Source organism: Rhodamnia argentea, chromosome 10 (assembly GCF_020921035.1).
Source record: "Rhodamnia argentea isolate NSW1041297 chromosome 10, ASM2092103v1, whole genome shotgun sequence".
In the NCBI taxonomy this organism is placed as follows: Eukaryota; Viridiplantae; Streptophyta; class Magnoliopsida; order Myrtales; family Myrtaceae; genus Rhodamnia; species Rhodamnia argentea.
In genome coordinates this window covers 23,115,765-23,129,967 of record NC_063159.1, presented here as the reverse complement: position 1 = coordinate 23,129,967, position 14,203 = coordinate 23,115,765, and the positions used below count along the sequence as shown (strand labels likewise).

Genomic DNA, 14,203 nt, shown 5'->3' with positions numbered 1-14,203 from the left:
TTGTATTACGATGTTTGTAAATGCATCGGGAGTGTTCATGTTTCTAGGAGCCTAATTATGAGTCTTTTAAGAGGTAGATAAATAGTAGTGTAACAAGCTTATATAAAGGCATGTATTGTAGCCATTTTTGTTATGGGTAAATACGTAAGAAAAGCCTATTCATCTTCTTCTTGAGTCTTGTTTTGAATGTTTGTGATTGCTTCAACTTTTCCTTATCTCTATCAAATTGGTATCAGAGTTGCGCCTCTGAATATCAACTAGGCAACAACATGCTTGATCTCATCATCATCGATAGATCACAGAGATCAACTAGGTGGCTAGAGAGAGAGAGATGTGATGGCAGAGGCGGGGACAAGCGGAACAAGGAGGTAGTGTGGTGATCGGCAACGATTGTAGCAATGGAGCTCAGGGGTTACGGCTATGGAGATTGGTACATGAAGTGGCCGAGAGAGGATGAGAAAGAAGGATAGCTTTTGAATTCTTTGTGATTAGATAGCCTTAATGAACAAATATGATTTAATGGACAAGCTACCTAAAATTGGATGGGCCCAGAGCTACCCAACGTTTTGCCACCTATTAATATGCCTAGGGATAGTTACCAAAACAATCATAAACCTATTGTAAATATGTCAATTCAGTCCTAAACTCTCTTTTTATTGCCAATTGAGTCCTGAAATTTTTGTATTTGTGTCAATTCAGTCCATTTAGGCGACCGGCGCGGACTTGGCGTTCTTTGGCGCGACGTAATCAATTTTTAATAAAAAATTTTAAATTTTTTTATTTTTAAAATTTTTAAATTTTTAATTAATTTTTTTACTTCTTCTTTTATATTTTTCTTCCTTCCTTTGCTTTCTATTCGTGGTTGGCGAAGTGCGCAAGACTACCTTGGCGAGGGCAATCTCACCATGGCCTCGATCGGTAAAAAAATAAGTTTAGAACTAAATTGGCATAATTGCAATAGGTTTAGAACTGTTTAGGTAATTTTCCCAATATGCTTTCTATTTGTGGTTGGCGAAGTGCGCAAGGCTGCCTTGGCGAGGGCAATCTCACCATGGCCTCGACTAGTAAAAAAATAAGTTTAGAACTAAATTGGCATAATTGCAATAGGTTTAGAATTGTTTAGGTAATTTTCCCAGTATGCTTGTGTGCTATTAGAGTAAAAAAAAAAAACATGACGTGGTAATATTATGATGGATTAGTGAAGACGCGATTGAAAGGCAATCACCTCATCAAATTAGCAAATTGTGTATTAGCAACGATAGACAAAGCTTTAAAGGAATCGGGAATACAAACTATACCCTAGCATGAAGTTATCCGCTTGGATAAGATTATTCCTAGAAGCGCCTTTACGGGGCATCATTTGCCTTCCCAATAAATAAGAGATTGACATCATAAAGAGATTCAAATAGGAAAAACCATTATCTTAGTGACTGAATTTCGTGAGATCCACACATCCCCACCGAAGTTTCCTATTTGGGTTGGTAATCCAGACATAAAGATTCCTCTCAGCCATCATTGTGGTTCCATTAAATACTATAAATTAGTTTAATAATTCGTGAATCCAATGAGCTTTGTCTCAACTTTTGGTGGATAGCCCATATAACATAATTTTTTTTTTATTTCAATATCAACCAAATATCCCACCATATGTCCACCCATCTATATAGCGAGTGCACCAAACGAAGTCCTCACAGACAACTTCCTTCTTACATTCCTTGTGCCTGAACCATCTTATCTCTAGTCCTGTCTCCCTCCACGATTGTTGCCATCCCCTGTGAGAAAATGAAGCTTACGGTGCTAGTTCTGTTGGTGGTGATGATGACGAGCTTTTGCTTGGTGGAGCCAAGGAAGGTTGCTTTGGGTGGGATATACGGGCAAGAGCAAAGAAACCAAGTTCAGAAGAACAAGAACCCCAGCGGCGAAGCAAAAGGCAGGGATGTTGAGTACAAAGAAGCTAGCAGTACCATCGACAACCACCACAGCATTCCCAGAGAAAGCTACAGTAGCCAGCCAGGCGGAGCCGGAAGCCCCATCGGTGATGGCGGTAGCAGCTGAGTAGAGAGAGAGAGAGAGAGAGAGAGAGAGGACGGTGCGCAATGGCATACATATATGTGCGGTTGGAAGTTTAGGACAATATCATGTGAGATAGTGATGAAAGCTGCAACTAGTGTTGCGTGTGTAATTAGTTTCCAGGGCTCATGTTGTTTTAGTGTTACTCTCTCGGTTTGGGCTACCGAGTTGTAAGCAAGCATGTGTATCTGCGACTTTTGCGGACTAGGGTTTGTATAACTTGCAAATCGTTGACCAATCTTATATTAGGAGTTGAATGTAGCCGTGTGAGCTCAACAAGAATGTAATGCCAAAGTATTTATATGAAGGAGGATTACAATAGAACCAGCTTTGATCTTGGGTTATGTAGTTGGAGTTAAGCAGTTAAGATATTTCTTCATGTTGCTAATTTGAGTACTTTGTTTAGCTACTAAAGCCTTGCAATAAAGTTTGAGAGTTCTCCTTATATGGAACAGTCTTATGAATCAAAGGAAGAGTGACTTTGAAAAGTTGAAATGGACCTGCGAAAATGCAAGCTTCGCTTTTCTACATCCTTCAAAGGATGTGTTTTCGTTTTGAAGGGAAAAAAAAGGAAAAATCATATGGTTTAGACGCATGGCACCAATGAGAAACCTACTATACCTCATCGGGCATGATAGTTTTCCCGGCCCGACCATACCGGCCTCGAATAATTGCAAAGGCACACGCATCAATTACTCCTCTCGGTGGCCCCAAGAAATTCGATGATGGGTGTCGGAAATCGGAACCTCTTGCTTCTTGAGATGACAGACCCAAGCGCCTAAAGCATTGTGAATCCACTAAGAGTTATTTGATCAGAGGTTGTGCTATGTACCCTCTCATACATACTGACACTTCAAGTTAAAGCAAGACATGCCTTATAAAAGAGGCTATGACCATGCACCATGTGCATACAGATACACACACATGGTGCTTATTCAACTCAGAAACTGTACATATTATGTAAGTAGAGCTTGTGCTTGAGCTTCAAAGACATGGAAAGTTACGAATAGTAACCTCTGGCATGGCCAAAAGAGCTCGAAAAACATGTTACTACAAACAAGTCTTTCTCTGATTCACTGGCAGAGGATTGAAAATGATACACAAACGCTCTTGCGCCGATATCTCATAAGCATGTTCTCTTAGGGGAGGGATATTCATTTTTACTATTTATTTATATTAATGTTTTCGTTCAGACATAAGCATCAAATGGGGTCCATAGCTCAGTGGTAGAGCATTTGACTGCAGATCAAGAGGTCACCGGTTCGATCCCGGTTGGGCCCTGAGGTTTACTCTTTTTCGGTGTCCCTTTTTTGCACTCTTTGTTTCTTCCCCTTTTGTTTTTCACCCTCAAATAAAACCACAGGGAAAACTTCATCGCAAAAATGCCCAAAACGTAGTTGAAAAATGACTTTCCTTTTCTCATGGAATAAATTATGGTAATACTAGAACCTTTGGTCCGCAAATAACTATAAAAGATATCAATTTATTTTGACTAAAGTGTCAATTTACACATCTCATCAAATATGTCTTTTGAGTGTTGTTATTTTACCATTCGTGGTGAGGCACTTTAATGTTCGATGAAAATAAACATAAGAAAAAAGAAAGTATAATTTAGGTAACTCACATTATCGTGTGTTTGCTCATACAATAACAAATGGCTTTCCTTTTCTCATTTAATAAGTTATGATAATTTCGAAGCCTTTGGTCAATGCATAACAGATACACCAATCTACTCTAATTGAACTGTCAATTTACATGACTCGTCATAGATGTCTCTAATCTAGAGTTCTCTAAGACACGGGTGAACAAAGATTCACAATCAAGTATTGTTATCTCACTGAAGGGTAGAAGCTTGATGAAAGGGAAATCTTTGACCTTGAGATGCTTTGAAATGATTGGCTTCATGACGAGTTGCTTCAAGCATCGGTGAAAATAAACATGAGAAAAGAGCACAATTTACATAAGTCGTAATATCGTGTTTTGCTTAATCAAGCACGAGTTCTCCTAACTCGATGTGATTACGGGTGTGATGATACCGTGTTGGATATTGCAATTGATACAACGCATGTGGAAACTTAAGCCTGTTTAGAACATAAAAATGCTTGCAATGTTAGTTCTTCAGTAAAAATGAACAGGAGCATCTTTTTCTCGCTTTTTTTTTTCCTTCAAATTATCCATTACATGAATATGAAAATTTCTATGAAAATGAACTCTGAACATGTGAGATCTTCGAAACATCCTGCCCGTGAGTCTTGTGCTCTCTGTCTTGATCTTGGATGGTTTGTGAATGGGAAACGCTAAGCGGACCTGTTTGTTCTCGATTGAGTCGAAAACTTCGGAGACATCATTTTGTTGTTACAAGCTTCAGATTTTAGTTCAGGAAAACCAGTTTCCACGTTTCCGATGGATAATTTTTGCAACCGAACATCATTCTGTTGAATCAAAGACCACATTTTAATTTGCCAAATGATTGTCGTGATGCATGGGTGGGCAAGTAATTCCACCTGTAGGCATTTTTCAGGTTAAGTGTGTAGGAGTCGATAAGGATGGAATGAAGTGTACGGACGGTGTATGGAGGATTTCGGGAATAAGTGTATAAAACATAACAGAACCGATAGAGTGCGATCACCACCAAGGCCTAAAGGACACACCACCAGCCAAGGATAAAGATCGAGATTGGATAGAAGCTCACCACACGGTCTAAAGGCAACAACACCAACGATGATAAAAGGCTTTTGGCTCACCACCAAGAAGTATTCCACTCTCCAAGGATAACGATGCCGAAGGTTTATAATTTAACTCATGAAGAGGAATTCTCATTCATTCAATCAAAGTATGCATTACAATGGAAAACTTTCATTATTATATAAAGTGACTGGGACATAGGAAATAGGCAATAATAAGATGACATGGGGACTCCCTGAATAGTAAAGACACTTGAAAACTAAAAAGCAATAAAAATCATAGTAAATAGAAATGATTTAAACCAACCATAAACCAAAAATGCATTAAAGACTTAGAAACTTGATCTTGACCCTTTCAAATTCGTCCCCTAGGTTGCACCAGCAAGTAACCATCATGGGAATTCTTCAAATGGAGCAATTAACACGTACAATTACAACACTTGGGGCATTGAAAAATATTTAGATCATTCGGTGTTTTTGATCTTGGCAGGACCCACCAATTTAGGCTTTTAGCATTTTTGAAAGACAAGTTTTAGGGTTGATAAATTTTTTGGGAAAATTTTAATAAAAGCTTGAAGTGCCCTTATTCTCTCAAATAAAGACCTCAAGTATATCTTATTAGAAATAAAGGCATGAAATGGCCACATCAATTTCAAAAAAATGTGTGATCTCGTTGGCTAATAGGGTGTTTCATCCTTTACCTACGTAAATTTTTATTCCTTTTTTCTTCTTTCCTTTTTCTATTTTTTTTTTCGTCTCCTTTTCTTTTTGCTGTTGATAACCGGGGGATGGAAGAGGGAAAAAAAATAAGGAAAAAAAATCAAAAACTTATAAAAATACATTTAAATTTGTTTTTACTAAAATACCCATTCTCCGACGACCGAAATAATCACATGCTCACCGACAGACCAAAAATCCTCATTTCAAACGAATTGACCACTTCAAGCCTTTTTTTGAAACAATTTGAGACCCTTATTTAAGAAAATGATAACTCTTGAAGCTCTTATTTAAAATTTTCTGAATTTTTTCTTCCAAAATGGCCCTCACTAAAATTTTCAATTTCTAGTCCTGCCCTTATAAAATCATAACCACCTAGAATTCCCACAGGTGGTAACAGGTTGTTACTGATGTGAGAACTTGCAGAGAAAAAATGGCGAGAGTCGAGAAACAGCACCCAGAAGCAACGCTGCTGCTTGGCAAAACATCCACAGTTTCAGTGGGCTGATCATCCCCGGCAACAGTCGATGACCAGTCACCGTCGAAGGGCCAAGGAACGACACTCAAAAGCAGCACGCCCCTTGGCAAAGGCACCATCCTGCAGAGGATTTGTAGACAAATGGTTTTGGGTTTTCACATTGAGAATTTCCAGAGAAATGGTGAATGGATTGCAAGTTTCGGATTGAGGATTTGCTGATAAATGGTGAATGGGAGAGATGCAGCAAACACTAGCCCCCTCTTAAACAGAGAGGAGATGATGAACAGTGCCCTTCGTTTTTGAAAAAAAAAAAAAATCAAACTACTCCGTGAAAAACTGCACTATAAGTCACTAACCAAACGCTGTTTGCTTTAACCAAAATAAGTTTGAGCCGAAGTACTTTGGAGAAATGGCTTTGCATTTCCCCAAAGCTCAACCAAACGCAGCACTCCTCACCTTTAACCTGGTCCGGAGGCTTCAGAAATTCTGGATATTAAACCAACACATCCTGACAAAGAGGGGCGTGAAAATTTTCATGTATCAGAGCAGGATCAAAACCGTACCTGTAGCTGTGACAATGAAGCAATGGATGGAGAGAAATGCAGCGGCAAAACTAGCAAGTTTTAGATGACCAAATGATGGTAACCCTGCCCGGCTAACATCAAAGTCTACATATCGACTAGGACCAGTGTGAGTCATGCAACACTTGTCGAAGAGCTCAGCCATATATTCGTAGAAACTCCCAGGGATACTGATCCAAACAAAGATTTCCATCCCCAAACAGTGAAAAGACTCCTTAAGCGGTTCAAAGGGAATTTAGACTAATCCAATGCTCCTCTCTTGCTCAAATCTACAAAGGAGATTGGAAAGGAGAAAAAACAGTAAATCTCCCCGTCCCTTGCCTACGTTCATTTTCAACTTAAGGGCCTGCATCATCTCATGGAAAAACCTACTGATACACGTTAATAATTAGAATGGAGGTTAATGTACAACTTCTGAGTCATTTTTCTTCTTGGAGTCCTGGTCTCCTGTTGAGTCCCCATCAGATGCCAATCCTCGGATTTTGACATCATAATAAACTTCTTCAACTCTTCGGAGATCATACTTCAACCCTGTCATTTTGGGAACAAGTTTAGTGAAGGGAACGTGAGATAACTTTGGTGAACGAATTCAAAGAGTTTCGATTCCTCTTTTGCTGCACGTGCAGGTGCCCAGACCTCCACATGAGACTGCGGTGGTTATCTAGGCATTGTTTGTGCACGTGTGATGGATGTGTGCCTCTATATGTGCGTGCCTGTTTTGTTTTGGAGGAGGGAAGAGGGTGGGTGGTTTGGAGGAGAGGGAGGGAGGGAGGGAGAGAGAGAGAACCATCAAATTTCTTGCGCAAGAAATCGTTCCTCAAATTAAGCATGCGGAAAGCTGCATTAAGTTCCGTTAAGAACTTCCAGACCTTTCTTGGGCAGTCATAGTCCCCAGCTGTTACTTGGTTCACCACATACCTTGGCTGCAAAATTCAGAATGTGCATGTCAGTCTAAGCCTGTTTCGAAAAACTAACTAGCTCACACAAAATTTAAATGGGTAAAATCAGCATATTTATTTTGGCTAGATATTGAAGGACAAATGCCTGACCTTTGGTTTGATTTTCAAATCGAGCATCACCTTTAAATTCTATCTCAAAAAGACCTCAACTTCCAAGTTTGCTTCAATTCTACCCAAAAGTTAACTTGCCTTTTAAATAGGCCGTTAACTTGCTAACATGACGCCTACATGACAAATTTATCATAAAAAAAAGCCAAAATCATTACATAAAATCAAAGATATCTAAATAATAAGTTTGATAAAAAGAGGGAACAGAATTTGAAGGGAAAAGCGAAAGGACAGGGTGGTGGCCGGCATTCGTTGCCACTACAAAGGTGAATTTGAGGGGAAAAGAGAGATGAAAGGGTGGTGACTTGGTGTCGTAGTGAACTTGATCGTGCGAGGTCGCTTAGTTGGGACTCAGAACCTCAATTACGATGGAGGTTGTGACTAAGCAACCAAGATCATGCAGGGTCACCTGATAGCAATCTGCTTCGCAATAAAGGTTGCATGAGCAATGTTGGGCTGCATGCAACTCTCTCTTTCTCCAAACCCCCCACCCCACTCCCCAAATGGAGTGCAGCCTTAGATGGAGGTCGTCCACCGTACATTAGACGGAGAGGCTAGCTGCAGCAATTACAACGGCATGAGTGGCTCTACAGAGCAGGGTGGCTGAGGCACAGTGGCCGAAGGTGGCTATCGATAGTGAAGGGTGGAGAAAGATTAGCGTTTCCAGTTAAATATGTGGTGATATGGGAATGAAACTTTTTTTTTTTTTTAGCAAAAAATCATCAATATTAAAGTAGTAATTTCTCATTTTTACAACTCAAACGAATTTGTTATCGATTAATCTGAATGAGGAAAATTTTCCACGTCAACCCCATGTCGACATCACATCGGCAAGAAACAGAGCAGAACTGAAAGGTGAGTGACAAAATCTAAAGGTGATGCTAAATTTCAAATCAACCCAAAAGTCAGGGCTATTCTAGATATAGGCCCATAATTTTTTACTCAGTTTCCATGTATGGCGCTCACCAACTCATTTGACATGAAACAAACTCCTGCATCAGAAGCAAAACCTTTCAAGTTAGTGAACCCATCGAGACATGGCACGAGAATTATTTTGCCACTATGAACATAGGAAAATTCTTCTTGACAATGCACATATGAACTCAATCAAATAATGCCAAATATCACGGCACTCGCTAAAACAATACAACTCCCTAGGACCATCAAGTATTAGTCAAGCAAGCCCACTTAGGAACTGCCTTCGCGAATATCTTTTGACAATCCTTCACTTTTCTGCAAATAGGAGTCCAACATGGAGTTTCGAATCGCAAGGCATGACAAACAAATTCCAAGAAACAAATATAAGGAAAAAAGGATCATCGCTCAACTCAACAGGAAGTTCTCTAATTGAAAATTTCAGACTAGATTGTCCACATAAAAAAATCAAACTAAGAATGTATCATACCCAAAAACTACTTGAAATATCAAATTACAAGCATGTAAGAAATAGATTTCCTGCAATTCGGTTGATTAATACTTAAAGACACAAGGGAGAGGGTCAAGAGAGGAATAAAGTAATAGACGTGAACAATTGATACTAATAGCCACCCCAAAAAATGACCATTATCCAACAAGCCCACTCTTCGTTTGAGTTCAGTAAATAAGCAGTTTGAGTTGAGTACACATAAAAAAATCAAACTAAGAATGTATCATACCCAAAAACTGTTTGAAATATCAAATTACAAGCATGTAAGAAATAGATTTCCTGCAATTCGGTTGATTAATACTTAAAGACACAAGGGAGAGGGTCAAGAGATGAATAAACTAATAGACGTGAACAATTGATACTAATAGCCACCCCAAAAAATGACCATCATCCAACAAGCCCACTCTTCGTTTGAATTCAGTAAATAAGCAGTTTGAGTTGAGTACACATTCAAAATCACAGGACATAATTAGACAAAAATACAGGACTTCCAAGAAATTTTAGCATAGTGTGAAGATCATTCCATTAACTTGAAGAAGAATCTTCAACATGCATACAGCACATGGTACTCATTTCAATGCAAAATTCTAAACATTTCAATATGCTGAACTCCAAACTCACCAACAAGATAGTCTTCAATGTCAAGGCCAAACTGGGAATTGTTCACTGCATGGTCAATTAAAACTACTCAGAATATCAAAAATACCATTAACATTCTGCTTGCATCCCCTAAATAATGGATTAAGGACATGAGATAACTATAAAGTGCAGTACACCTCAAATAAAATACACCAGGCATAGCTATGAATACCTAAGAAACTAAGCCCAAAGAAAAGATGTTTAATCAATATTTCCATTAGGCGATACATCTCAGAAAGAAGATATACCATAAACATCAACTATTTTGCATGATCACAGGAGATAAAGCGAACATTATTCACTCGATAATTGACACTACAGCTATACAACAGCCTATAATATGAACAACGGTTTGCAGCAGGTCCATCATATTTAAGCAAGATCATCTAACAACACACAGTTTGAAAGGTCTACAGAATGGAGGCCAAATTCATATAAGGATACCATAGGGCTATGAGCTCCTCATTAATTATATAACAGAGAGCCTAAGGAAAGGGAGCCTCCTATTTGAATGAAAACCCGACAGAAACAGGAAGAGTGACTTGAAAGAAAGTCCAAGCGCTTTCATCTGGTGAATAAAAAGCAGCAACTAGGCAGCTTGGGAAAAGTACGAAATTCTTAACATTGGAACACAGAGTGCTACAAGATAACTTATTGGCAATAATAGCATAGGAGAATGCTAAATCGTTCACCCAAAATGGAATAATGCGGTATATGGCCAAAACTTCTAGCCATCGCCACCCACCCAAAAATCATCCAAGATGACTAATTTTTGGACTCCATATCACATAACTGAATCATGTCCCCAGTATCTATCTACCAACATATTTTTTTGTGGAATGAATTTCATAGTTGATCTTCCTGAAGATTTAATTCACGTTGACTAAGCAAACAGAAAAAAATAGGGGAATGCTAAATCGTTCACCCAAAATGGAATAATGCAGTATATGGCCAAAACTTCTAGCCATCGCCACCCACCCAAAAATCATCCAAGATGACTAATTTTTGGACTCCATATCACATAACTGAATCATGTCCCCAGTATCTATCTACCAACATATTTTTTTGTGGAATGAATTTCATAGTTGATCTTCCTGAAGATTTAATTCACGTTGACTAAGCAAACAGAAAAAAATAGGGGCAAGTGTTCAAGCAATTGTAATTTTCCCCAGCTATGTAAACACAGGACTTCAGGCAAGTTTACTGTTTAAGACAAACAACAAAATGCAATGACTAACAAAGACAAAATCGCTTTCTCTTGGCTGACTTCAGTCAGTCACTAGACACTGCAATAATTTAAAATGAAGAAGACTACCACCAGAAAAACAAAAAAAAAAAATAAAAGAAAGGAGAATAAAGGAGCATTGAAGAATGAAGACCAGTAATGACAGCGATTGACAAAAAGAGGAAGTGATTGTACTCGTGAAAAGAGCAAAACTATGCTAGGAAGGCACATCATTATACAAGTATGCCCTCAACTGAATAAATAGTGCTTTCACGCACTGAACTAAGTCACTCCTCATGTGATTCGGTGATCTTTTTTGAATGGTAATGCGAGTTTGGTACGTTGCATGAGCTACCTCCACCACAAACTATCAGCATTCTAGTCCTCATTTTGAATTACATGACCATGTCGAAATCATACCAGGTGAAATACCCAGGGATGCTACATAACCTCCACAACATTTAAACCACCCAAAAGGAAAACATCAGTTGTTGATCTAAAGTAGATCGGAAACATAAGCATCCTGGGGGGAACTCTAGGTGGAGATAAAGAAACCTTTGAATAAGTTTTTAGCTTGTTGCCCCCTGTCCCTCCTCTCCTCCTCCCCCCACCCACACACCCCCCCCACACAAAAACAAAAGGAAAAGCCATTAGTAGCTTTAATACAGATGAATAATATAAAAGCTTCCAGAAAATCAATTAGCGATCTTCACCTTGCAGCCAAAAGCAGAATTAATATCCTTGGAGGCCAAGGACAACCTGGAAGAGTTAACCATCTCTTGGTATACTAACAGGGTATATCATATTGCAATCACTGAAACAAGAGATCACAGAGGACGTCTAGTACGTAAGATAAAGAAAGGTGGCATACATCCAAGTTTTTCCCCAGCCTCATTGTGAAGCAGCAGATTTCCAGTCTCCAAATAGTGTGCGAAAGCCAGATGGCAAACTGCAGTCTGCGTTTCACTTCTCCAATCACCATGATACCTGACTCAAGAGACAAGAATTACAATCAATATCATAAGTGAAGGTAATGGCAAAAGAACCAAATGGTCGTAGTATGACCTATAATACTGATCAGGGCATTCCCTTAAAATAGCAGCTAGCTGACTGTACTGATCCTTCAGGGTGCCAATGTGAGCCTTAGCCTTGTCCAGAACCTCTGCCAGGAAAACGGATCAAGAAAGATCAATGAACAGTAGATACCTCCTAGACACTACCTTCCTTTAAGAAATTCGATAATTAACTTACCAAAATATCTACGAGGACATAATCAGCTCGAGGGGATATAAATTACGGAATAATGTTGTCACTAGTACCTGACATTAATTAACCTCGTATACGGACATTTCAACTATGAGATATCACAAAAGAGATACTACAGTTTAGACCTCCTTAGCATTCCATATTTGGAGCAGACACCTCCACATACAACAGTCCATGACAAACAAAAAACACATAAAGAAGATACAAACAACGACTTAAGTCCTGTCCAGCGACGCAAATTCCATTCCCTGTTCTTCTCCCGAAACTAAGTTTCAACCACGTGAACAACAATTCCTCCCTTTCAACCAACCTTAAGCTTCAAGCCCCCTCCCGATTCAAACCATCTAAGAGTAACATGACAGAACCCAACCCACAACCAATATAAACAACCGCAAATTTTTCCCACATTGAAGGCGAAAACGTGAAAATTACCAGGAAGCGGACGAGACAGGTAAACCAGCAGCAAACTCGAGTACATCAGCCTGGTGGTGGACTCAATCTCCATGACCACCAACCTGATGCGCTCGCGCAGGCTTACGGAATCCTCCAGCTGGGAGCGGAAGTCCTCGAACTGCTTCTCCAGAGGGAGAGCGGGAGCTTCGCCGCCAGACATCGCGGAGGAGCAGTGCGTCACCGACGAGAGGACGCGAAACGGCGGCGCTCTCGTGGTACAGCGGGAACGGAAAGAGCGCAGCAAAGGAGCGACGACGGTGGAGCGAGGGCCGTGCAAGGCGGAGAGCGACGGAGGATTAGGGTTTAAGGAACGCGAAATTGTGGAGCATGCGCTGCGAAATGTTGTTTTCATAATTTTGCTTTCTTTTTCTCTTTTTTCTTATGTTGGGGGTTAAATGAAATGGCGGGACTACAAGTACAAGCTGCAGCGTTTAGCCTGTACTGACATGGAGGCAGTTTTATTTAGTTAAACGTATATACAATTAAACCCCTAAAAAAATCTTCAATTTTAAGTCTAATTTCAATCTTGACCCAATTTTTTTTCTCGAAAAATGTTTGATTTTCACTCTAATTTCAAATTTATCTACATGTCCAAAATTAGGGCCGAGCACGATAGACGACCACGTGAACCGGATCGGACTGGACTGGGCTGGCTCAATTGGTCCAATTCGTAGAAACTTAGGTCCGATGTCCAGTTCATAAAATTAAAACCGGTTATAGTCGGTCCGATTCCCTGTTCCAAAAAAGAACCGGACCCCCTCCCTCCCTGGGATAACCTACATATTTTTTAAATTTATTTATTTATTTTTCATATATAAATCTAAATTTAATTTAGCCTCCTTTGTTTGTTTATGTCATGCCCCGTGTCTTTCCGGCGCGCCAACATCCCTCTTCTTACGCTTATTTCTTCCAGGATCAACACGGCGATAAACTTAACGTAATGCAATATGCACATGCGGAAGCGATACGACACCCAAACAATAAAACTCAACGGAATGACTTAAGAAACCAGAGATTCAATAATATAAAGGCACAACATCCATACAACATAATAACATAGCAATACATCAGAAGGGTTCGAGAGAGGGTTCAATTACATCAAAAAGGGACGACCCAACTAGAAGCTACACCTAGCCTATAAGTGCCCAAAAGACCCGCATTCACCTAAACCTAAAGGTCGGGTCCACTGCCATCCGACGGATCCTCCGCCTCGGGCTCGGACTCGGAATCCGGTGGCTCGTTGAACTCATCCATCGGTGCCTGCTCGGACTCGGTGGGCTCCTCCGACTCGACATTGCCATCTACAACCTCCACTGCTTGAGCTTCCTCTATCGGCTCCGGGTCACACTCCATTGGCTCTTCGACTTCCTCCTCCTCCATCGATTCGGTGTCCGGGTCCTCGACTTCTCCATTCCAGGGCAAACACTCGACGGGGTCCAACTCCATGGGGTCTCCTTGCTCGTCCTCGTCGTAGGGCACGCCATAAATTTGAAGGGGTCCGCCCATTCCTTCTTCGGCTCCCTTAGTCCATGCCAAAAAGGTAAACTCCTCCCAAGCTCCACCTCCTACATCTATCCACACGGTGCTAAGGTTCCTA

General features: G+C 40.1%; 1 protein-coding gene and 1 non-coding gene across 3 annotated transcripts; one reads left to right on the top strand and one right to left on the bottom strand.

Moving 5' to 3' along the window:
* Positions 1–3,279: 3,279 nt before the first annotated feature.
* On the top strand, positions 3,280–3,351 carry TRNAC-GCA. The gene has a single exon. It is a non-coding gene; the product is annotated as a tRNA-Cys (tRNA).
* A 3,188-nt stretch (positions 3,352–6,539) lies between these two features.
* Positions 6,540–13,001, bottom strand: LOC115735145 (translin). Of its 2 annotated transcripts, none has more exons than XM_030666251.2 (7): positions 12,586–12,997; positions 11,953–12,049; positions 11,759–11,874; positions 9,645–9,689; positions 8,564–8,589; positions 7,318–7,453; positions 6,540–7,061 (listed from the first exon to the last, which is right to left on the bottom strand). In XM_030666251.2, the coding sequence occupies exons 1-7, from the start codon at positions 12,956–12,958 to the stop codon at positions 6,931–6,933; spliced, it is 924 nt and encodes a 307-aa protein (XP_030522111.1). In that variant the 5' UTR covers positions 12,959–12,997; the 3' UTR covers positions 6,540–6,930. The 2 variants fall into 2 exon arrangements, with proteins under 2 accessions (XP_030522111.1, XP_048127563.1); XM_048271606.1 differs by lacking the exon at positions 6,540–7,061 and adding an exon at positions 7,069–7,247 and having other exon boundaries at positions 7,285–7,453; positions 12,586–13,001.
* Positions 13,002–14,203: the final 1,202 nt, after the last annotated feature.

Excerpts from the sequence above, each read along its gene's own strand:
- LOC115735145 (XM_030666251.2), bottom strand. The coding sequence starts at position 12,958 with ATGAAAACAACATTTCGCAGCGCATGCTCCACAATTTCGCGTTCCTTA. Across the intron at positions 8,590-9,644 it reads CATTGAAGACTATCTTGTTG|GAGTTTGTTTCATGTCAAAT; the intron begins GTGAGTTTGGAG and ends CTTCTGATGCAG. Across the intron at positions 7,454-8,563 it reads GTTTCATGTCAAATGAGTTG|CCAAGGTATGTGGTGAACCA; the intron begins GTGAGCGCCATA and ends TGAATTTTGCAG.